General features: G+C 40.4%; 1 protein-coding gene across 1 annotated transcript in view; it reads left to right on the top strand.

Annotated features, from left to right (window-relative positions):
* The window catches only part of CUBN (cubilin), a 219,163-nt gene that overhangs the window by 25,777 nt on the left and 170,268 nt on the right, over positions 1-23,118 (top strand). The window contains exons 13-22 of the mRNA XM_077809433.1: positions 2,124-2,242; positions 5,143-5,377; positions 6,940-7,121; positions 9,300-9,462; positions 9,658-9,848; positions 13,123-13,279; positions 14,177-14,355; positions 15,009-15,171; positions 15,476-15,692; positions 17,007-17,137. Coding sequence (XP_077665559.1) covers positions 2,124-2,242; positions 5,143-5,377; positions 6,940-7,121; positions 9,300-9,462; positions 9,658-9,848; positions 13,123-13,279; positions 14,177-14,355; positions 15,009-15,171; positions 15,476-15,692; positions 17,007-17,137 — 1,737 coding nt within the window. The remainder of the gene's footprint in view (positions 1-2,123; positions 2,243-5,142; positions 5,378-6,939; positions 7,122-9,299; positions 9,463-9,657; positions 9,849-13,122; positions 13,280-14,176; positions 14,356-15,008; positions 15,172-15,475; positions 15,693-17,006; positions 17,138-23,118) is intronic.

Raw genomic sequence — 23,118 nt, 5'->3', positions numbered from 1 at the left:
GCTCTGCCTCCTCACTCTCCCGATTCCACCCCTTTCCTCAAGCCCCCACCTCCGCTCCACCTCTTTCTGGCTTCCGCCCCCTCCGCCAAGTGACACTGGGAGCCAGTGGGGTGGGGCAGAGCGGGGCGGGCTGGGGCCGAGTCACTCGCTGCTGCCAGTGCCAGGCCACCCGTTACTCCCCAGGCCACCCTGTACCCTGTGTCCCACTGAAGCATGGGGCCCCCCAAAGCGCGGGGCCCGGGGCAGTTGCCCTGGTTTGTCCTATGGATGGGATGGCTCTGCTTGTATCTGTTCTGTGTACCACCAAAAATTATGCAAACTTGGTGCCCACGCACAGGAGGTCACTAATTGTGTGTTGCTTATTTTCTGTGTGCCCAACCTGAAACCCTGGGGTCTGATTTGCAGAAGTGCTGAGCACTCACAGCTGCGACCGAAGTCAATGGAAGCTGTGTTTTGAACATAGTCATTGCTACATTCTGCTAAGCGCTCCGAAAACTCAGGTTCTAGGTGTCTCAAATTGGGCGCCCAAAAGTGGTGGATACTTTTGATTTAATCTCTCTGTGCCTCAGTTTGCCATCTGTAACATAGTGATAATACCCACTCATCTCACAGGCTGTTGTGAAAATTAATTAATGTTTGCAATGCATTTAGATACTATCGTGATGAACACCATGAGTAAATAAGTAATTCTGCCTTCATAACAATTTTTGAATAGTGTGAAGTAAATAAGGCATGGTGCCCAACAATGAGAAGAAAACAAAATATTGACTGACTACTAATTAACTGAGCACTGTTCATCCTGTGCACTGAATGAGTCAGGGCTCCTGTGGAAAAATAGTATGTTATCATGTAATTAAGAAGTGTATCATAATGCACAAGCACAAGCAACCTTAATTCTGCTGTTTCCTAACTTTTGAGTGCCTCACTTTGCAACCTTAAGGTTTTTTAAATGTAGTTTTTATTTATTTTTTGGCTTTTGTTTCTTTTTTCTGTTTTATTTTCCTTTGTGCATGTAGTTATAACTTTGTATGGCATGGGGAGTGAAACTCTTTTAAATACCCATTGTGAGAACTGTTTGTATTTGGAGATATGTCTGGCTATATCCTATTTTCTCCTATTTTTTCTTCTCTTGATTCTTTTCATTACTAAGCACACTTGTATGAAAATTGGATTTTTGTTCCTGAATTATTCAAAGTAGAGGCAGTTAAAAATTGGAATATCTGTCCCACAGGAAATTCTGATCTTCAACATTTGTTTTAGTCCTGAATCTGGACAAAATGTCAAAATATCAGGTTTTTTGTGGAATGAAAAGTTTTGAAATATTTTGGTTAGAAAACGGTGAAATATTTTACTTGAACATTTCCAATCAAAACAAAACATTTAGACATTCCCCAAATAAAAATGTTTCATTTCAGTTTGTTGAACTGAATTGAAATATTTCATCTGGATTCAGTTGGACATTAAACTGCATCTGCATATGGTGCCATCGGGCTTCCTGGGAGTTGTAGTTCAGATGCAGCATGATCCCATTCTTCCTAGTGGGACGGGTTCTTTTGCCAGACTACATCTCCCATGATGCACCACACAGCTTGGTTAGAGAGGTGACCACTGTGCATCATGAGAGATGTAATCTGGTCAGGGAGTAAGGCCCATAGAGGAGAATGAGGACATAAAGCACCCGTATTAAAACTCCTAAGAGACATTACATCAGCATAGGCATATGCAGTATAATGTTGAACAAACCTGAAACAAAATGTTTCAGTTCAAGTTGAACCAGTAGAAACAAAATATTTCATTTTTCCTCACAGAAAATGAAAAACTTTATCAAGATCTGAATTTTCCTGTGGAAAAAAATTGTTTTTGCAGAAACAGCATTTTCTATCAAAAAGTCATATTGATGGAAATTTCCCAGCTATCGCTAATTCTTAGGCTTCTTTTGCTTATTACTCACCTGAGGTCACTCTGCTTTCAGTAAATCCCAGCCATTCCTCTTATACAAATGGTTCTCACCTTTTTTTTCTAAATGTTTACCAAATCAAAAGTTATGGTAAAGGATTTCACTCTATTTACTTCAATGCAGGAATAACTGTAATGAATCTATTTTGTTTTGTTTTTTCCTGCAGTTTGTGGAGGGTTTCTTTCAGGCTCCAATGGGTCATTCAGCTACCCTAACAATCCAGGCAGTGAGCAGTATGATCACCGGGTCAGCTGTGCTTGGGTTATCCGAACTAACAACAATAAGGTAAACTAGAGTGCACCTAAAAATAAATCACCCTACTGGAATGAGTAACTGTCAGTTGATCAGCACAGTCATAATTATGACCAGGAAGTGTTACTGGAGTCAGGAAAAATGACTTCAGGGGATGAATTTCAGTCTGAGGGAAGGAGTGTAAATACAAACTGTCAAACAGGTAATAAATGCTAAAGGTATTCAAAGGTGAACTGAAATACTTTTTATGCATCGAGGGCCAAATTCAAGTTTCTTTCTTTCTCTTGCAGCCATCAATTACACAGCACTTCTAACCCCAAACATTCAAAAATCATGAGCCTGGCCACCAAAAATCATAAGATCTTTTAAAAAGAATTAATTTTAGTTCTTTTTGTCAGACTTCGGATTTCTGAACCTGGATGGTGCACTTGAGTCACATTTTTATGCTTTTCTTCATGAGCATGAGGTTTAGAAATTTACTTTAAAAACAACAGCTGAGATTCCCATATAATCACTTGCCTTCAGGAGCAGGGGCTTTAAGAACAAACAGCAAATATTGCAAGATTCACGATAGACTTGCAAGAGTTGGCAACACCAGACAACACATACTAACACCTTAAATAATACAGAAACCATATTTCTTACACTGCTTTAGGTTTGGGATGTGATCCATTTACAGCTGCATTAGAAATATTAATGAATATCCAATAGGGATCAGTCCTGCACTGTGATGGGTTAGATGGTAGGTTGGTAGTCTAGTCTAGATGACCTCACAGGATTATCCATGTCTAATCTCTATGAGTCTGTGAAATGTAGACTCCTGAATTCACGTCTTCAGTGGCTGAGCATAAGAAAAGCTGATCTACAAATTGTGGCACTTTCTCGGGGTGCCCAGGTTGTGAGTGACCTTGTTATCTCACTGCCTTCAACCATAGGAAGATTTGCTTGTGCTTAACTGGATGTCAGCTCCCTGACACCACCAATCTGGTAGGCACACAGAGAATATCCTTGGGGCTCTGCCAGCCCTTACTTTGCCTTGCAGATGAACAATAGGTGCAGACCAGTCCCTGAGCCCCCTTGAAGTGTTCCCCTGGAGTGTCTAGCTCTTAACCACTGGACACTCTCAGAAATTACCAGGTAAACTGTCCCCAAAGGAACAATGCACACACCAGCTTGTTTGGTTCATCTGAGGATTACCTTCAATATAACATCACAGCACTGGGATACAGATATAGTGAAAACCATCATAAGTTTATCATCAAAGGCTAAGATCTAAGATACAGTGAATAAGAATAATGGTGGAAAGAGAAGTGGGTCCATATAAAACAAAAAGTATAACATGCTTCCTAGAATCTAAACTTAACTCTAACAGGCTAAAAGCATCTGATGAAGTGGGTTATAGCCCACAAAAGTTTATGCCCAAATTCATTATTAGTCTCTAAGATGCCACAAGGACTCCTCATTGTTTAGGCTAAAAGCAGTTTGTCTCTCCTAAACCATCAGTGTGGCTGGGCTTTCCCTTTCATGAATGTGAAAAGTGCTGTCCTTTTTACTTCCGAAGTGAAGGATGAAGGCGTGTCTTTTTACATACTCGTTATATTCCCCAAAGACATTGTTTTGTCCCCAGTGTCAGGGTGACCCCAGGGTTTATTTCCTATTGCCATCACACCCTCATGTTCACATCCTATGCAAACGGGCTTCCACTGTGTGGGCTTACAATGCTTATTTTACATGTGAACCAAAGCAGACAGGTGAATCCTTTATCTGGTCAAAACCTGCTTGTCAACCCCGCTTTGATTCAGACTTTAAAATGCATTTTCCAGTGTATATACACATCTGTACATACATCTCACAATAATTATGTTAATGATTATGACATAAGCTTTTTCTAGATATCTCACTTGACCCTCTTTGGATAAATACTATGAAAGCAATATGCAAAGTATAGTGAGTTTGTTAGGCCTGTTAGGAGTTACTGTTACAGAACAGTGAACTCTTCGCCCATTGGCACCAATGGGCCTCCATGTCACACAAATATATTTTATGCCTACACATATATTCTGATACTAATTTGGGATCAAATTTTCTAATTTTATTTTAAAAAATTGTAAAGCATTTCAGTTCCTGATTAAGACTAAGATTTCTTGACCGAAGATTAACTTTTCTTGTTTTTTAATTTTTATACTTTAAGAATACTAATTAACCAATCTCTGTTGTTTACTGGAAGTTTATGAAGAAGGCTACATGCCAGATCCTCAGCTTTAAATCCATATAGCGCCATTGACGTCAGTAAAGCTACGCTGAAGTACACCAGCTGATGATCTGGATCTAACTAAATTGTCGTATGCCATTATTTGGCTACAGTAGGTTCATAAAAGGAAGAATTTATATCCACAAAAGAGCCTTTAGTTTTGTAGCTGAAAGGAAGATACTAAAACAATATAAAGAATGGGAATATGCTTGTTAATTAATTACATACCATAAAGAAAATAACACGGTGAAACTCTAATCAAATATTGCTAGGTTATCCTGTATTTCAAACTCTTAACATTATACCATCAAATTTAGCTGTGAGGATCCAAAAATTAGTATCCTGAGTAACTATTAGTTTATAGGAATAGTAATATTAGGAATTAAGTCCTCCTAGACAACTTTTCTGTCTGTCTGGATCTTTCTGTATCTCCTTTCCTTTCTTTTGACCTTTATTATTACTTAATACCTTCCTTTGTCTTGGGTTTTTTGTTTGTTTTGTTTTCTTCAGGAAATTTCATAATTGCTCTGAAGCTTGTCACTGATGTGCACAATTGTGTGGACAGGTATATCTGCTCCGTACAGGGTTACTGTGTAAACAATGTCTACATCACTCTTACAATTGAAACTTTAGACCACAGATGGACAAGTAAAATGATCTAATTTACTCTATTTCCTGTTAGATTCTGCGTATTACTTTCCCATTCTTCCAACTGGAAGCGCACAGCAGCTGTAATTCTGACTTCCTTCAAATTCATGATGGGTCCTCAGCATCAGCATACATGCTGGGAAAATACTGTGGCTCATCTCACCCTGCTGAGCTTTTCAGTACCCATAATTCCTTGTATTTCTGGTTCCGTTCTGGCCACACAATTAATGCAGGAGGATTTACAGTTAAATGGGAGTCTCGAGAACCAGGTAAGTTTTAAGAGATGTCAGGTAATGTACCAAAAAAGGGGGAAAAGGTCATTATGTCCTACTTGGTTAGTAAAGGTCAAGAGCTGAAGGACAAAGTTTGACTAAGAGTAAGATAGAAAAGATGGACGATGAACTATCTGTAGATTCTCTGAATCAAATTCTAACTAACAACTACTGGCTGGACAATGTTTGCTAGGATTTTGCTTTAGTTTTTAAGGTTGTTTTGCTCTTTCTATGAGGGATTCTCAAAAGTTTATTAGGATCCTAGGTTATGCGTTCCTGGGGACTTTGAGATTTTTTATTATCATTTATCCCCTGGGCAAGTAAGTTTTTTGTCTCTGTCACTGTCAGTTTGCAGAAGGCTAAGATAATGAGAATAAAAAACATAACAGTTTTCTATCAAAATTTCAAACAATTTGACTTTCTCTCTGCAGTTATCTCTTATGTCTGAATTCCTGAAAACAGCATTTGCATGATCTTTTGGTGGACTGGGCAATTCCTTTCTCAAAGTAGATCATTAACTTGGGCCTCTTTCAGGACAGCTAGGGAAGGGCAAATTCATGTTACCTAATTTCAACCCCCCCAAACACTCTGGGTTTGAAAGCTTGACTAGAACTTTAAAATTATTGTGTCCAAGTACTGCCTAGGCGGGATCACAGGGAAAAAAAGGGGATAGAGGAGAGGGAGGGAATACATCCAGTGAGTAAAATGCATCAGAGAAAGGGCATCAATAAGAGAATGAAAAAAGAGCCAGAGGTAGATCAAAAATGTTTATTGAATAAACTAGATATAGTATGTGTACAACATACAAATCACCCACTAGTGCTACCCAGTCTTTGCTGTGGGAAGGATTATTCCTCTACCCTGAGTACATAACACTTGAATTGGAAAAACTTTAAAAAAAATGGTAACAACTTTGCAGTAGCGTAAAAAGTGGGGGATTAGGTTTTAAAAAAAAGCTCATACAGTCAGCCTAGTTCTGTGAACCCCAGAAGAGGCCTGTGTGTTTGCTTGTTCCATCTCTCACGATATTTTCACTAAGTTACTGAGTTACACAATTTTTTTAAAAATTGGAGCTGTGCTCAGCATAGCTATGTCACTTAGGGGTGTGAAAAATCCACACACACACCCAGACGTGTTGCTATGCCAACCTAAATCCTGGTGTAGATAGTGCTAGGTTGATGAAGAATGATTCCACTGACCTAGCTACTGCTTCTCAGGGAGGTGAATTACCTATACCAAAGGGAGAACCCCTGCCACTGGCATAAGGAATGTCTACAGTGAAGTGCTACAGCAGAGCTACAGCTGCACCACTGTAACGTTTTCAGTGTAGACACACACCTTTAGAAAATATTTGGGGTTCTATTTTTATTGTTCATGGATTTCCTTAAATGTAAATCTTGAGAAGGAAAACAAATGGGTTGATCTGATATATCTGATAGCCTAAAACAGTCCATAAACTCCATCATTAAGGGTGGATTTAGATTTGGCCATTACGTACATTCTAACTAAGTTGGATGAAAGAGTGAAGTAATTCTGTGGGTTTCTTTCCCCCTGTTTAGAATGTGGTAGTGAACTAACAAATACTTATGGCTCAATAAACTCGCCGGGATACCCTGGTAACTATCCTCCTGACAGAGATTGTTACTGGACCATCTCAACCAATCCAGGCCTTCTCATCACATTTGCCTTTGGCACACTGAGTCTAGAGCATCATGATAATTGCAGCTATGACTATCTGGAGGTAAAATTTCATCATTATGGCAATGTTATTGCAAAGCAAAATATTACAACCTTTTAGTTTCAGACAGAAAAGTAATGCTGGCAAGATAACTCACAAGCTGAAATAGTCACTCACTACTCATCAACCACACAGACACATACACAACAAGAGTGAAATCCTGCCCCATTGAAATCAGTAGAGGAAGTCAGTAAAAGTTTTGTTACTGACTTCAGTGGAAGCAGGATTTTGCCATGAATCGCTGGTGGGAAACTTATTTAGCCTCAAAAAACCCAGTCTCTAGAATTCTGGTCAAACATACACCCGCAGGGAATTAATTGTATCAACAAAAAGTGTGAGAGAAATAAATATTGTACCACAGTACATGGCTTGACATGTGAGAGTTAGGCCACGTCTCAGATGCAAAGTTTTCTACTGTATCACAGTTACAGAAATGTGAAAAGGGAAGTGTTTCAAGGAGCATTTACCACTTGCGTTGGGCAAATCATTGATTTTTCAGTTCAGTGGCCAAACTGAAAAATCAAAACATGGGTTTTTTTGTGTTTACCCAGAATGACAATTTGGGGTTTTTTTTCCTTGCTGAAACTAAAAACGAAACAAATCACTCAGAGTGGAATGAAATTTTTTGTTTATTTTTCAGGATTTTTTATCCTTTTGTGTTTTTTGTACTTAAATCTAGCTAAAATTCTAAACGGAATGTTGTTTTCAAGGAAAAGTTGAAGCATTAGTGTTGAAAATGTCAAAAAAATTCAATTTTTTTCAGAATTTTTTCCAAACTTTTTTTCAGCTGAAACTGTTCGCTGAATTCAGCCTGAATTGGCAAACAGTTTATGTTGATTGGAAACTGCATTTTTCAGCAAATAAACTATTTGCCAATTTTTTTTCACCCATCTCTGTTTACCATTAGAAAAAAATGCTGAGTCATTTCTGAAATATTGGGACACATCTTAAAAGGCCAGCAAATATGGCTTTTTGAAACCTTCAAGTAGTATAAGCATCTAAATCACTACACCAAGAAGGATTCCTTCCCGTTGTGTCTGGAAAGCTTCCTTTCAGTGAAATTAGCCATAGTGTATGCAAACTGTTGTATATTACTGGAATCAATTATAATCGCAAATGGCATCAGTCATTCAATGAAGGAATAAAGAAACAGATTTAACTGCCCCTGTTAGTGTTTTATTGAGGCTATCTAGAAAATGTGTGATGGTATAAAAGCTCTATCTTACATTAGTGAAAGAGGGTATTTTTCCAGATTAAGTATCCAATAGTAGTAGTTCTTCTGAATGATAACATAGATCTTAAAATCCTTAATTCTGATTGATCAAACCAGTCACATGATCGTGGTTATTTTCCAACACTGCACTGTTTGGAACCTACTTCTGTGAGTGTGTCTGTTCCATAACGATAATAATCAAACACATTTTTCTTATTCTGATTGTCTTCTTTAGCTATATTTAAATGTATTCACAACAATAACCAAAGGGCTGGGCTATCATCTTACAGTACAGGCTGAGTGAGGGGCATCATGTACCTGCATGTCCCCAGGAGCAGGACAGGAAGTAGTGCAACTAAGATCTGTATTATCTGCTGCTGGATCCTCTCTGCTATTGAGTGACTGAAGAGAGATCTAGCACAACCTCTCCTGGAGCTGGGTATCTGGGAAAGGTGGAGGAGGAATGGCAACCTGTAAGCAGCTGTGAATTCCTGTCTCCTCATAAAAGGAGGTTCACTTCCTTTTGTAAACTTAAGATTTGTAGAGTTGGGAGAGAGCGTGGCCTCCAAAATTTTTTGTGACTCCCCAAACCACTGCCACCAGAGAGGATGATTCCAGGAAAACTTTGCAAGGTGGATCTCATAAAGTTTCCCTCCCCTTCCATCCATTCAGTGAATGATCCCTATGTCATTCAGGTCAACACTGGAGTGATTTATTAGGGGCTGGGTCCCATAGTCCTTCAACATCCAGTGGAAATGCAGGATTGGTGACTTAAATGGGAGTTCTGAATGTGTGAAAACAGCAAGGCCATGCTGTGATTTACCAGCTTTCCCTCCATCCAGTAACCTTCAATCACTAATAAAACCTCCTATGAGTTCCCATGCTAAGATAACTTTAGGTATATTGAAATTGCCCACAGTTGGCTTATATCTGACAACCCTATGCTGAGGATTAATACTTTTGTTTAGATTCGAGACGGCCTCCTTCCACAAGACTCCATCCTCGGTAAATATTGTAGCACCAATTCTCCTCCCCCACTTCAAACCTCTGGCCCATATGCATGGATTCACTTTCATTCTGATGGCTCAGTCACCGACAGAGGCTTCCACATTGTCTACACTACATCGCCTTGTAAGTACAACTGTGCATTTAACTTATGAATATGGCATTTCCAAAATTACTGTGTCTAGAAATAGTCTGGAAATAGAAACAGGCAGGGTCATGGTGGACTCTATCCCAATTATCTGCTGTTTGACTTGCAGCCAGCATTTAGATATATGATCCATCTGAGGTCTCGAATGATCAATTTATTTTTATTTAACACAGCGGATCCCAATTGTGGAGGAAACTACACAGACAGTGGGGGAGTTATCATGTCCCCTTACTGGCCTAACCCATATATTAACAACAGGCAGTGTATCTACGTTATCCGACAACCACCAAATGAAAAAATCTACCTCAACTTCACTCACATGGAGCTGGAAAGCCACAGCGGCTGTTCTTGGAATTATATTGAGGTGACTTTTATTATTTTGTGGTTTTGAAATGTTGATTATCTGTGTGCATAAAACTGTAAAGCAAAATTTCTTCCTAAGATACAAGAGAGTAGATATCTCTTTTTATTAGGGTTCAAAAGCCACAAAGGCTAAGAAGCAGGGGATATGCAATCAGCATGAGCCAAAGGTGAGTGAATATGAGAACCCAGCTAGGATTAGGTTGACTCTGTCACTCCACATAATCAGGATGGGGTTTGAGCCTTGGGTTAATGTGTACCAAATACAAGATAAGCATAAATAATACCAAGGCCAAGAAGGCACTGTTTGGAATTCAGTGGGCTCATCTCTTTCTTGATATACTTTCGAGCAAACTGAGAACAGGTTCCAGTGAGCTCAGTATAGTGGATCTATTTCTACAGTGTTAGCCATAAAAGTTTGCTTATTAACATTGTTCCCTGTCTTTCTGCTTTAATTGGGAGGCTTTGGTTGGAATGAAGTGTAATTAATTTCTAAAATTAGAGGGAAGTCTGTATAATGAAAACAGACAGCTTTTGTTTGTCTGGCCTGCTACTTCTCTTGTCTAATTGCTGGCAGAACAGCAGCTAAACTCACAGAAGACAGAGAAACCAAACAATTTTTGTTGGGCACAATCAGATTGTGATTTATCAAGGCATTTACCTTGTTGTTTGCTGATCAATCTCAGGCAGTTTAGCTTTATCATACTTTTTCTGTCCTTTTCACCCCATCTCCTTCCATGCCCCCACTCAGATCCATTCAATCCAGAACAGAGGAACAGGGATGGAGTTTTATGACCCTGGAATAACCAGTCTGTTCAACGCTGTATGGTTTTCTCAAGTTCTGGTCCCCCATCCCCCCCCAAAATAGTTTTGTGGGCTCTAAAATATTCTCTCATAGGTATTTGTAGTAAAGTTTAAACTAGGGAGCTGGCTTTAGACTTTTAAATTCTTACTTTAAAATCAGTTTTTTGACAACTGTTTTCTCATTTTGAAAAAACCCAGAGGCTCATGTGCTCTGATGATAACAGGAAATCTGTGCAATTGCTATAGACATAGACACAGACACAGTTCATCGTTTCTGCTAGGGGGGATGTTTAGTCTCTGATTAAGGAAGCAGGAGCCTGAATCCCTGGAACTCCAGTATTCTAGAGAGAAACGAGACACAATATGTTTCTCAGTTAAGGAAGAATGTGTTGTAGCACAGCAAAGTCAGAGATAACTTGTTAGCAATGCCAGCTCCGTGTGAGATCAAATCAATTGGTTGCGGTGCCCTATTATCTTTGTTGCTGCTTGACTGAATTCTCATCTGTCTTTATAAACAAATCAATGCTTTCAGTGCTGTTGGGAAAAAACAGTAATGGAGAAGTATCAATTTACCTGAATTATGGTTCTGAAAATGTTCTAACTCTCCTTCTAAACAACTCCTAAACTCTCCTTCTAAACATTCTGGCCCAAATTCTGATCTCAGTGTCACCAGTGTAATTTCAGAGTAACTCCACTGGCTTAAACTGAACTCTCAGGAAGGTCACCATGACTGCCAAGGAGCAGAAAGCCATTCAGGCAGCTGGAGATCACCAAAGCTCAGCAGCACTGGAGCCATCTGCTTTTACCTCGCCATATATAGATCCAGCATAGGGTTCTATGCCATCCCCCATTCTCCTCCCAGCCCATGGTGTATGTACGTGAAGGGGGGAAATTGAGGGTGGTTGGAGTACTGCTGTGCCCTGGTATCATGACCTGTTCAACACTGCTGTCTCTAAGTCGCTACTGCAGCCCTTTTACCACTCTAATCTGCCTCCCAGGACACTTGCTTATAAATACTGGATGATCTTGGCAGCTTTTCTTAACTATTAGAAGGCTCTGCAGATCTCTTCAAACCCACCAACTGACTATGCCTACAACTTCTGGGTTTGAAAATCCACTACACTTTTGTTGAGCCAGATTAAACATAACATAAACCAAACAATTGCTTTCAGTAACCTGTCTACTTCTTACTCCACTAGGGACAGCCTCATCTTATAACAGCCCAACAGCACTTCCCTTCCTGATCACAGTCTAGCTCCCCGACTCCCTTTGTGATCCTGCTCCCTCTTTCTTCAGTAGACAATGGACAACCCTTCAAATTTCCCCAAAATTCCAAATGAGCAGTCTGGATTGAGCTTCCATCCACAAACCCAATCTCTATGCACCAAGCAGCATATATTATTTTTGGTCTTGATCCCACACATACCTCCTCATAAAATTTCACTTAACATTTTTCTATAACATCTTTTCATATCAAACAAGTTCAAGTAACATAATCCCTTCTCCACACCTCCTCACCCCCAATGGTTGGAATGGCTTCTTGGCTGTTGCAACTAGGTGCAACTCAGAGCAGCCCCAGTCGCTCCATGCACAGCACTGGTGCTGCTGAGAAAATGGTCTTTTGTTTTCACGAGAATCTTTCTCTTCAAATCTGATGCCAATTCATGAGGCAATTGATAGAGTAAATTTCTCCCTTTATTAGTGAGTTGATTAATGTGTTTCAAGCCTAGTGGCAATGTAGGATTTAAAAGCAGACACTGATTCCCTGGTGCACCCTGGCGTACCATCACTTTAATTCTAACACCTTGAACTTTTCAGATAAAATAATGAGATGTAATCAGTATAACCATTATTACTGACACTGGAACTTAGAGCTGCACCCCTCATTAGTTATGCGTCTGCCTGGGTGGTCTTATGGCAATCCTTGTGGAGAACTCCCACTGAAGTCAATAGAAACTCTATGTACAGAGCAGGGAATGTATTTGTAATTTTAAATAGGGGAGACATTGCACTTAGAAGAAAATAAAAAAATCCTCTATTTTAGGTAGGAATTTCATGCCATGTAAATATTTAATCACTTAAACAGTGAGGACATTGCTTTTATCTCTCCAAAGATGGCTCTTTGGGTAGCATACAGCATTAGCCTCATGTTGAGGCTTAGGTTCACAGACAAGCGTCCCATCTACCGGAATAACACTATTTTTGTTTGCTTTGGAAGTCTCCTAAGCAAATACTGATTGGCACTCCTTATTTTGGAAGACCTTACATGATCATATGGCTGTGAGAGCGTCCCTTTTGTTTACATTATTGTAACAACACTTAGCAGCTCTTTTTTATTACTGGAGCGTAATGACAAAACAAATGACATGCTATTCGGGGGTTTACAATTGATGATGGTTTTATGGATGCATAAAAGTATTGAGTTACAGTTTTATTACTGACTTATTTTGTTTGATTTTATTTTTGCCGATTAGGTTCGAGATGGCGACTCTGAAATGTCTTCTATCATCAACAAATTCTGTCATAGCACATTTCCTTCTCCAATCACTTCCACTAGCAACAGCCTGTGGATCAAATTTAAGTCAGATGCTTCTGTGCAAAGGGCTAGCTTCAGAGCAATTTATGAAGTTGGTAAGAGAAACTGGTGGCTGGAAAACTGAACTGACCTCTAGATTGGGGACCTTCTAGCATTTGTATATGATTTAATTCTCATCTTAAGTCCCCACATTGTACTGAGGGTTTGCTGCACATTATTTACATATGATATCACATCGCACTATTCTGAGATCTCTACCCCCGATCTTCACTTGTTCTGCATCTTTGACACAAAAACACTATGCCATATATCAGTGAAGATGGATCTACCCATAATATTCCCAACACAAAACTTTAAAAGCAAGGAAATGAAAAGTTGAGACATCTATCAGTACATGTATTTATTTAGATTTCTAGAAATGCTTAAAAGGATGGCTATTCATATACCTGGGCACCCTTAAAGTAACTTAAAGTACATGCTGTATAGTCTGTTTTTCTCTGCAAAGGTAGACCCTCATCACTAGCACAAGCACCAAATACAGCAGATAATGAATAACCTTATTTTTGCCCTGTAAATTTGTCCACTTTCAACACTCCTTTTCCCAGACTCACCTCCAACAGATGAGACATCCACCTCTCCACTCCTGTTGTGTGCCATCCCCTTCCCTCATTCCTTCTGCACAAGTCTGTAAAACCAAATACAGTCAAATTTGGGGAAGGAGACAAATGTGTATTTTCACTTGGAGTTTTCATGGACATGATATCACCGCTGTTCCACATTCAGTTATGCAGGTTTAGGTTTAGTCACATAATAGTGACTTTTTAAACAAACAGCCCCCTCCTAAACCTATCTGAATTATCCATAGCAGATAGAGACATGTGTTTTCAATGGTTATTTTCTTCCTCCCCACTAAATGACATTTAATCTACATCCCAATGTACATTCCTTGTAAACATTCATTCCAGCTGCTAACTCTTAATTTTTCATTGCAGCCTGTGGGGGCATATTGTCTGGAGAGGGTGCTATTCATTCCCCATACTATCCCAGGGCTTTCCCTCACCAGAAGACCTGTGAGTGGATCATCTTCCAGCCAGAAGGCAATGCAGTGATTCTTAATTTTATCGATTTTGGCATTCGAAATATCACTACCTGTGACTCAGATTATGTGGAGGTAAAGAATATTAGTACATACTTATTGTGAATTACAAACAAATATCATATGCATGCCTCTGTCATGTACCTATGTCTGTCAAAAAGGAAAAGTGTGGGTGAAGAGGTACATAAACACCTATTTCCTTGCACAAATGAAATCTTTTCCTGACTCACTAGGTGAGCCAACCTTCTTCTTTTGAATGCTCCTTTGATAAGATGACCTTTCTCCATCTATATTTTCTAGAATAGGAGCTATCAATGATGCATAACTATATCTGGATAGATAAGGCCTGATTCTCCACTCCTTGTATCCCATGTGCTACCTACTGGCGAAGAGCTCCAGGCAGCTGGAATGCAAGCGTTGCGCCTTCGGGTTCCTTTAGGCCAGAAGAATTCTCAGCTGCCCCTCCACAGCAGCTTTAAGGCCACTGTGCTGGTGCCACACATTTATATATTAAAGTTGGATAGGATCTGACCTGCTGAATAGTTTAATGAGGTGGATGAGCCACTGTCTTCTCCATGGTAGCTTTTAACCTTTTAGCTCTTCCTACTTGTTTCCAAGACTATTTTGTACTGTTTGTGTGCATTGAGTTAATTCATCTACATTTTATAGCTACTTGGCAGTAATCGAAACAAGTTTTCATGGGCTGTTTTGAATACATTGTCTTTCAGGTCAGAGATGGCAGCAGCCCAGAGTCTCCTCTTTTGGCGAAATACTGTGGCACAGATATACCTTCAGCAGTGCAGTCCACATGGAATTATCTCCATGTCAGATTCAGAGCTTCCTCTGCTACAAATCTTGGATTCATGGCTGAATACCGGCCATTAGATAGAGGTAAGAGTTGAGATCTTTCACCCTCTGGCTATTGGTCCTCTATGTCCTTGTGTGCCACCAGTTCAAATGGATGAGCAAAGGAAAACCACATATTGAAATCAGTGGGATGTCAAGTTGTATGACAACGAAGCAGGAGACCTAATTTGTGAAAGAAACAATGTAGAATCCTTTCAAAAATTCCAAAAGAGATGATGAAATAAAAAAATCATGTTTTTAATTTTCAGAAACCATTAACTAATTTTATAGGTGTCTTCTTCTGGAAACATTATTTTAGTTAACACATTGTTGTTTTAAAACTTTCTAGCGTGTGGGGAGACTCTCATTGGGCCAGAAGGGACCATTACAAGTCCTGGTCATCCAATCATCTACCCACATGGTGTTAAATGTGCATGGACTATCTCAGTACAGCCTGGGCACCTTATCCGCCTGACATTCACATCATTTAACTTGGAGTTTGATTACAATTGCACCAGAGACTATCTTGAAGTATATGACAATGGTACTATGACAAGGCTTGGAAGGTGAATATGCCTATCTAATCTATTTAATCTACCTACCTACACAGCTGCTGTCACTGTCTTCTTTTTGCTCCTCAGTGGATCTGTTCCTTTGGTATTAAGGTGTTCAACATAGGCTCATTTTACTGAAAGCAGCTAAAGATTTGTATTATTCAGCAACTATTATTCCATTTAACATAGTAAAGGCAAGGTTTAGGAGGGGTAGTATTTTTCCTGTCTGTCTTTTATTGGGCCAAGGGATGTGAACTGAATTTGATACTATTGAATGAGAAATTAACTTTTCTGTAAGGCAGTGGTTCCCAAACTGGGGATGCCGCTTGTTCAGGGAAAGCTCCTGGCAGGCCCGGCCAGTTTGTTTACCTGCTGCATCAGCAGGTTCGGCCGATCGCGGCTCCCACTGGCCGTGGTTCGCTGTGCCCGGCCACTGGGGGTTGCGGGAAGTGGCGGCCAGTACGTCCCTCGGCCCGCGCCACTTCCCGCAGCCCCCATTGGCCGGGCACAGCAAACCGCGGTCAGTGGGAGCCGCAATCGGCTGAACCTGCGGACGCGGCAGGTAAACAAACTGGCCTGGCCCGCCAGGGGCTTTCCCTAAACAAGCGGCGTCACAAGTTTGGGAAACACTGCTTAAGGGATGGCAATCTTATGGGCAGATTTTCACATTTGCCATTGCCAAGCAATAGAATTTCATGTATGCTTTTTTAAGGTCATGGCAACAGGTTTAAATCCACTCTTAATATTGTTTCTTCCTTTGGGATGCAGGGAAGGAAATAATTTTTAATACCAAGTAGCAGAAGCAGAATCGGTGAAAATTGGGTATCTGAAGAAACAAAAAGGCTATAACACAGGCTAAATCTTAGACTTTATAGTTTTATATTATTTATTGATCCATTTACAATGCCTCCTCATGTGTGTTTATATCAGTGAATAAATGATTACACTTCAGATTTTTATTTTCTTACAAAAGGTAACATATTTTTATACTCCCATAACTCAAGAACAACTAAACAGGTTTGGTTCAAAATTTCAATACAAATAGAAATTTGGGCTGAGGCCAAAAGATGAAAAATGTTATCCTTCCAGTAGCTGGAAAATCAGGAGCAAGTGAATATGGGGTTATAATGGAGTTTATTTCACCATATTAGTTAGTCTTTTTGGAAGACTAATCTGATGGGGACCAATCTATCTCCCTCTAAAGTCAACAGAAAATGACCCAGCTACAGGCTTCTGGGGAACATTGAATACTTTTCTATTAATCTAGATACTATACAATATTGATATATATACTCAATACATGTTATCTCTTTTGACTTTTTATAGGTATTGTGGAAGATCAATTCCACCATCACTCACCAGCAGTGGCAACATAATGATGTTGTACTTTGTGACAAATCACAACATTGCCTCTGAGGGGTTCTCAGCTAATTATATCTCAATGAATGCTTCCACAGGTAATACAGCAGTGGGTGCATTATGCAGATTAATCCTGTCAAGCCTTAATTGTAAACACACACTACAAAAACAAGACACATTTTGTTTTTTTTTAATTACTGTCCCTGCTGTCTCCTCCACCCATCTTTATTTACAGCTTGGTTCACTGGCCTTTTTTCTAGCTGGGGAGGATGAGCCAGGCAGAAAGCAATGTCTCCAGGCAACACCAATGGTCTCTGTAATCAGTGACATGGCAGGATTGCATAGGGTAGTTTGGAATATTATTTCTGAAGTGACATAGGAGTGGAAGTCTCATTGACATTCAACTGACTGTGCGGGGTTTTGTTTTTTTTTGTCCCAAGCAAACACACCAGGAACAGGAGTGCTTGTCAAAGGTATAAGGGCACCAAGTGCCGGAGTGACATCCTGGAGAATGAAGTCCTCTATTTAATCATAGAACAGATGCAGCAGGGCAGTAGAAGTTCAAACCTCCTCTCACTGCCCTGCCAGAGAAGTCTGTTCCAGAGTAGCCACCTTCTGGGGAGCAAAGTCAATCTCCAAGCCCTTCATTCCTTGACTGCTCTGAACCTTTGAGCATTACGAAAAGCCCTGGTTAGTGTGCAGAGTTTCTGTGGTGTGTACGTCTGCCTGACCCTTTGGACAGTGCTAAAACCACCATGCCCATTTCAGAGGTCACATAGAAGTATTCAGAAGGTAACAACTTTGTTATCGTTGACCTGAGCTGTATTTGAACCAGACCAGCAACCTCAAGGTGAAATGCTATATGCGAACACTACACTCGTTACTAATCCTCTCACTGCTAATCCCTGCCCCATGGAAATGCAGTTCGGTCTTAGAAATTAAATATCCCTGCTGACTGAGTGTGCACTGGTGATACACCACCTAGCCTGTCTATTACTAAGCGTAGGATCCTGAAATCGGTCACTCAACATTCTTTAAAATATCTTCCTCATTTAGGTGGGGATCTTGCTTACTAACCGACCTTCTAACTGCTAGCACTGAAGCAAGATTCTGGCAAAAAGCTCTACCTTTGGCTGGGCTGGTTTGGAGCAGCTGGCACAAGAGTAGCAGGAAAATGACTTGCCTGATGTAGTGAGATTCAGTTGCTTAGAGACCTCCAAACAGGCCGGGGCAATTACAGCCAGTGGAGAAGCAGATCCCAGACAATGTGTGAGATACAGACTGTGCTGTGTGACCACGTGTGGTCCCCATATGCAAGGAAGGAAATGGTCTGACTGTGTCTACAGCTGCCCCCCTGTGTGCAAAGTTTTAGTTTGAGTGAAATATTTTAATCAAAAAGCATTAAAAAAGGAAAAGTGCGATAACTCTTCTTGCCAAGTTTTAGTTCTGTGTTTGTTTTCAGTAAGTAGTTTGGTACAAGCAGAGGCCTCATTAAAGACCCAGTTCTAACACCTTTGCTCACTTTCAGTGGAGCGGATTCATGTGCACAGTCCCATTATAATGATTTTATTATTTCTGTTAGAGTTGTGTTTGGAGGCCCCAGTCAGGTTGGGGCTTCATTGTGCTAAGTTCTATGCAACACAGAGTAGGGCCCTGTCGAGCTCACAGGCAACAGAAAAGACCCAAGAGTACATGTAGCGAACAGTGGGAAGAGGCAGGGGTGGAGGAATGAGGGAAATAGTAATTAGAACTTGTATGCACATGGGTCATCTGTGTGCACAGCTAGATGGTTTTCAGTTGGGGTTTGTTGTATGTGTGCTGTATTTTTAATGAGATAAATATCAAAAGTCCGCAGCAGTCATCTCTGTAGCTATATGTACTGTTGTACTTGACATAGCTGCCCAGTCTCCTTTTGTTTTAGATTTTGAGCAAAATATCCACTCTCCCAGCTACAGCTCAGGCAGTTTGACTGTTACTTCATCTCTTGGGAATGTGTGTGGGGGTCTGGTCGAGATTTTGCTTCCTGCCATTGCTTTTGCTTCACCACCAGTTAGTGTCTACTTCCAAATGATCCGTTTTCTCAGCTGCCTTCATTCATATGTTAGTTATCTGGCATGAAGAGAGGAAAAATCATTAGCAATTAAGATTTAATGGGAAACATCCCAGCTAGGAACCTACTATCAGCCTGAAACTAATGTAGGAACAGATTTATACAGTTTTTCTCTCTCGAAGAAAAACCTTAGAGTATGAAAACTTTCTGGGTTTTTACTGACACAGAAATCATGAAACCTTTCCTCTTATTTTGAAACAATAAGTTATTATTGTAAACTGTCCCTCCATTTTGTTAGGCGGCTGCTACAGCTGCTGCACTATCAGCATGATCATGTTAAAAGAAAACGGTCTATTGGCATATGTTTGCAGGGTCCAACCATGCTTTTGTGTAAGTGTCTCTATTGGTGGTTAATATCGCACTTTCTCCCCCAACCCTGTATGACAGGCTGTTGCATTTAACCTATGGCCTTTTGCAATAACATAATATTTTCTGAACAGAACAGCTACTTGTCATGACTCTCTGTACTCTCATAGTTTTTCTCATCCCTTTCCGACTGCTTCTTCAGCAGCTGCTCCTGCTATTTGTCAGTGCTCAGACAGTTTCTGTTCTTAGCTCTATTCATGTCTTCCTATGTTCTCTCCCTGGACAACCTTACTGGTGAACTTGTGGCTTCCGTAATATCTCCTAATTACCTCGGCCCTTCGGTCCAGTTTCACATCTTCAACTATCTACCTGCCATCTTCACCTCCATGTCCCCCCATCATCGTAAATTCCACAAGATGGAAATTGTATTTCTTCTCTTTCATCCCAAACTCTGCCATATGTGTCACTATTAACATGATCTGAACTGTCTGAACGGACTTTCCATGTCTGATTTAGATTATAAATCCTTGGGGAGAGGGACCATCTCCTTTTACATTTATACACTGCCAAACAAACTGACGATGCTTAATGAGATCAACATTTTCAGAAGTGTTTATACTCATTTGGTATGTCTTGGTTTGGCGTTCCCAACTCGAGATTCCTAGGCCCCAATTTTCAGACTGAGGGTCTGCCATCTCTGATTGTGGGTCCACAGCACCTCTGAAAATGAAACTCTAGGTGTCTCGAAGTGGGCACCCCAAAATTGAGAGAGACAATTATTTGTCTTCTTATGAAAATTTGACTACATATAAATCAGAATAATCTAATGCAGGGGTTTTCAAACTGTGGGTCGGGACCCCAAAGTGGGTCACAGCCCTATTTTAATGGGGTCATCAGGACTGGCTTGAACTTGCTGGCACCCAGGGCTGAAGCCCAAGCCCCACCACCCAAGACCAAAGCCTGAGGATTTCAGCCCTGCGTGTTGGGACTCAGGTTACAGGCCCACTGCCTGGGGCTGAAGCACTTGGGCTTCAGCTTTTCCCCACCCCCTCCCCTGCCTGGGTCAGTGGGGCTCGGGTGGGCTCAGGCTTCAGTCTCCCCTCCTGGGGTTGTGTAGTAATTTTCATTATAAGAAGGGGGTCGCAGTGCAATGAAGTTTGAGAACCCCTGATCTAATGTAAGCTTACACTGAAGTTGACAGAGGAGAATAGGAATGAACTCTTATGGTTTCAACTACCAGATGATAAATGATAGCCTCCTACAAGTTTCAAAGAAATTTTCACAAGCAAAAAGGAAGATTTAAAATGTCCTTTTGCAGAAGGCAGGAATTCTTCCTTCCCCAGAGGGCATCCAGGTTTCAGTGAGTGCTGCAGCATGCTGCAAATTCCTATAACGGGCATAGTGGGTCTGCACCAATACTGATGGTGCTGTAGTAGCAAGGGTTTGGCTTGACCAACAAAAGCAAGCTGATTCAGAGGTAGATGGGCAGTTCTAAGGGAAGTTGCAGCATTCTAGGAAGCCCTTTTCTATTTAATATCTACAATGGCTAGAGATGGGTGACCATGGTTGGATGAAATAAGAACTAACTAGAACCTTCACCGAAAATTGAAACCATACCTGAACCACTTTGGAGGTCTGAACATGTATGGCTGCTATTTCTCCCCCGTCTCTCCCACAGTTTATATTACACTTCTGTGTACATGTCTTGGTTTAAGCTGGGGCTTCATGCAGAAATATCACAAAAGAGCTAATGCTCTCTGTTTAATCTGACCTAAACTTGGAAGTATAATTTCCAGAACAATTTGTTTTTTTCAGTTCAACTACTACAGTTTGGATAAGTATGGAAAAGCATCAGATAACTATCAAAATTTTTGGCTGTTTATCTGAACCAAACCAATTCTCTAAACCTCCTAACATTGGTTGTCTGCTAATAATAACCCCTTAGAAAGCTGAAACTAAAATCTGTTTCCCTGTAAAGATACTTTTTTGTTCTTTGCACACACAAAATATTACTGTAAATTTGCTCATGAATGCTGATCTGCTGACGTTCATTTTTAATCTTAGAACAAAGAGCTCTGAAGCTGCCTTGGTGTAAAAGAAATACACACACACACTGAATTAGGGGGACTTAGCTAACTGATGCAATTGCCCACTCCTATCAAATTATATCAAATGTTAAGTCTTCTGTCTTTAAGATTTATATTCATTTCATACCTATCCAATTATGTGTGGGCAGTATGTACTTATATTTGAGAAAAGAAGAGGATATATACCAGTGCTGTGGATTTTTTGAAGTCTAACACACTTTTTTTCCTGCTAAGAAAATATGGTTCTAATCATGTTTCTTGTGCAACAAGTATCTTCCATATATTTTCAGCTACAGTTTGTGAGCCAACTGCATTGTAACCAATATCAGAACAGGTCAAAGTAGTTCTGGTTTATATTAGATGTTCCAATGGGAAGAATAGAAAAGTAGTGGCCTTAAATTGTTCTACAGAGACTGAGCTATTGAAAAGATGAACAATGTTATCGTATAAAAGGGAACAAATATGAGTGAAAGGGCATTTTCATGTAAAATAAAACTTCCTTTTTGCATCTTTATAGTATAGGAAAGAGTGTTTTTGTTGGCATGTATTATTTGTAATATATTTATTATTAGTTCTGATAACACAGCCCAAGAATAACAGCAGACAGAACCTTGATACCATCAGTATAGTTCTTGTCAGAAAAGCAAACAACACTGGAATATGTAGCCTGGGGCATGGAACGCTATCTGGAAAGTTCCTGAAATCTCTGAGCTAGTGGGGATAAGCATACCAAATAGTAGAAACATGAGTGCTATTTGGCCAGTCAAAGACCACCTGAGTAATAGTCAGCTGTTTAACATGGTAAATAGGTCCAATGGCCTGTGATGGGGTGTTGGATGGGGTGGAATCTGAGTTACTACAGAAAATTCTTTCCTGGGTGTCTGGCTGGTGAATCTTGCCCATATGCTCAGGGTTCAGCTGATCGCCATATTTGGGGCTGGGAAAGAATTTTCCTCCAGGACAGATTGGAAGAGGCCCTGGAGGTTTTTCGCCTTCCTCTGTAGCATGGGGCACGGGTCACTTGCTGGAGGATTCTCTGCTCCTTGAAATCTTTAAACCACGATTTGAGGACTTCAATAGCTCAGACATAGATGAGAGGTTTTTCGCAGGAGTGGGTGGGTAAGATTCTGTGGCCTGCGTTGTGCAGGAGGTCAGACTAGATTATCATAATGGTCCCTTCTGACCTTAATATCTATGAATCTATGTACCTTATTCAGTGGAACTGTCCTGCCCTAGCAACGGAAGCTGGGCTTTCCCTCTATCATATTACATGAGTCATCTGTTTGACTTTCAGGGACATGGTCTCATAGGAAACAAGCTGATATTGGATAGAAGTTTAGAGACCAGGGCCCAAATGAAAAGGACCTCTGAATGTGGTGAGGGCTATATAAATATCAGCATAGTTAGACCGACAGATAGACCTGAATATTCAACTCTTTTTCCATCTCTGCTGGCTAAACCACATTTAGCCAACATGCAGTGAGCCTGGTCTTGCTCTCGAATGAAATCAACGGCCAAACTCTCAAAGGGTTCAATCCTGAATGGGGACAGAGGGCTTGGCACCTTGCAGGATCCA

Source organism: Eretmochelys imbricata, chromosome 2 (assembly GCF_965152235.1).
Source record: "Eretmochelys imbricata isolate rEreImb1 chromosome 2, rEreImb1.hap1, whole genome shotgun sequence".
NCBI lineage: Eukaryota > Metazoa > Chordata > Testudines > Cheloniidae > Eretmochelys > Eretmochelys imbricata.
Note: the sequence above shows the minus strand (reverse complement) of the source record. Positions and strands in the feature narration are given on the sequence as shown.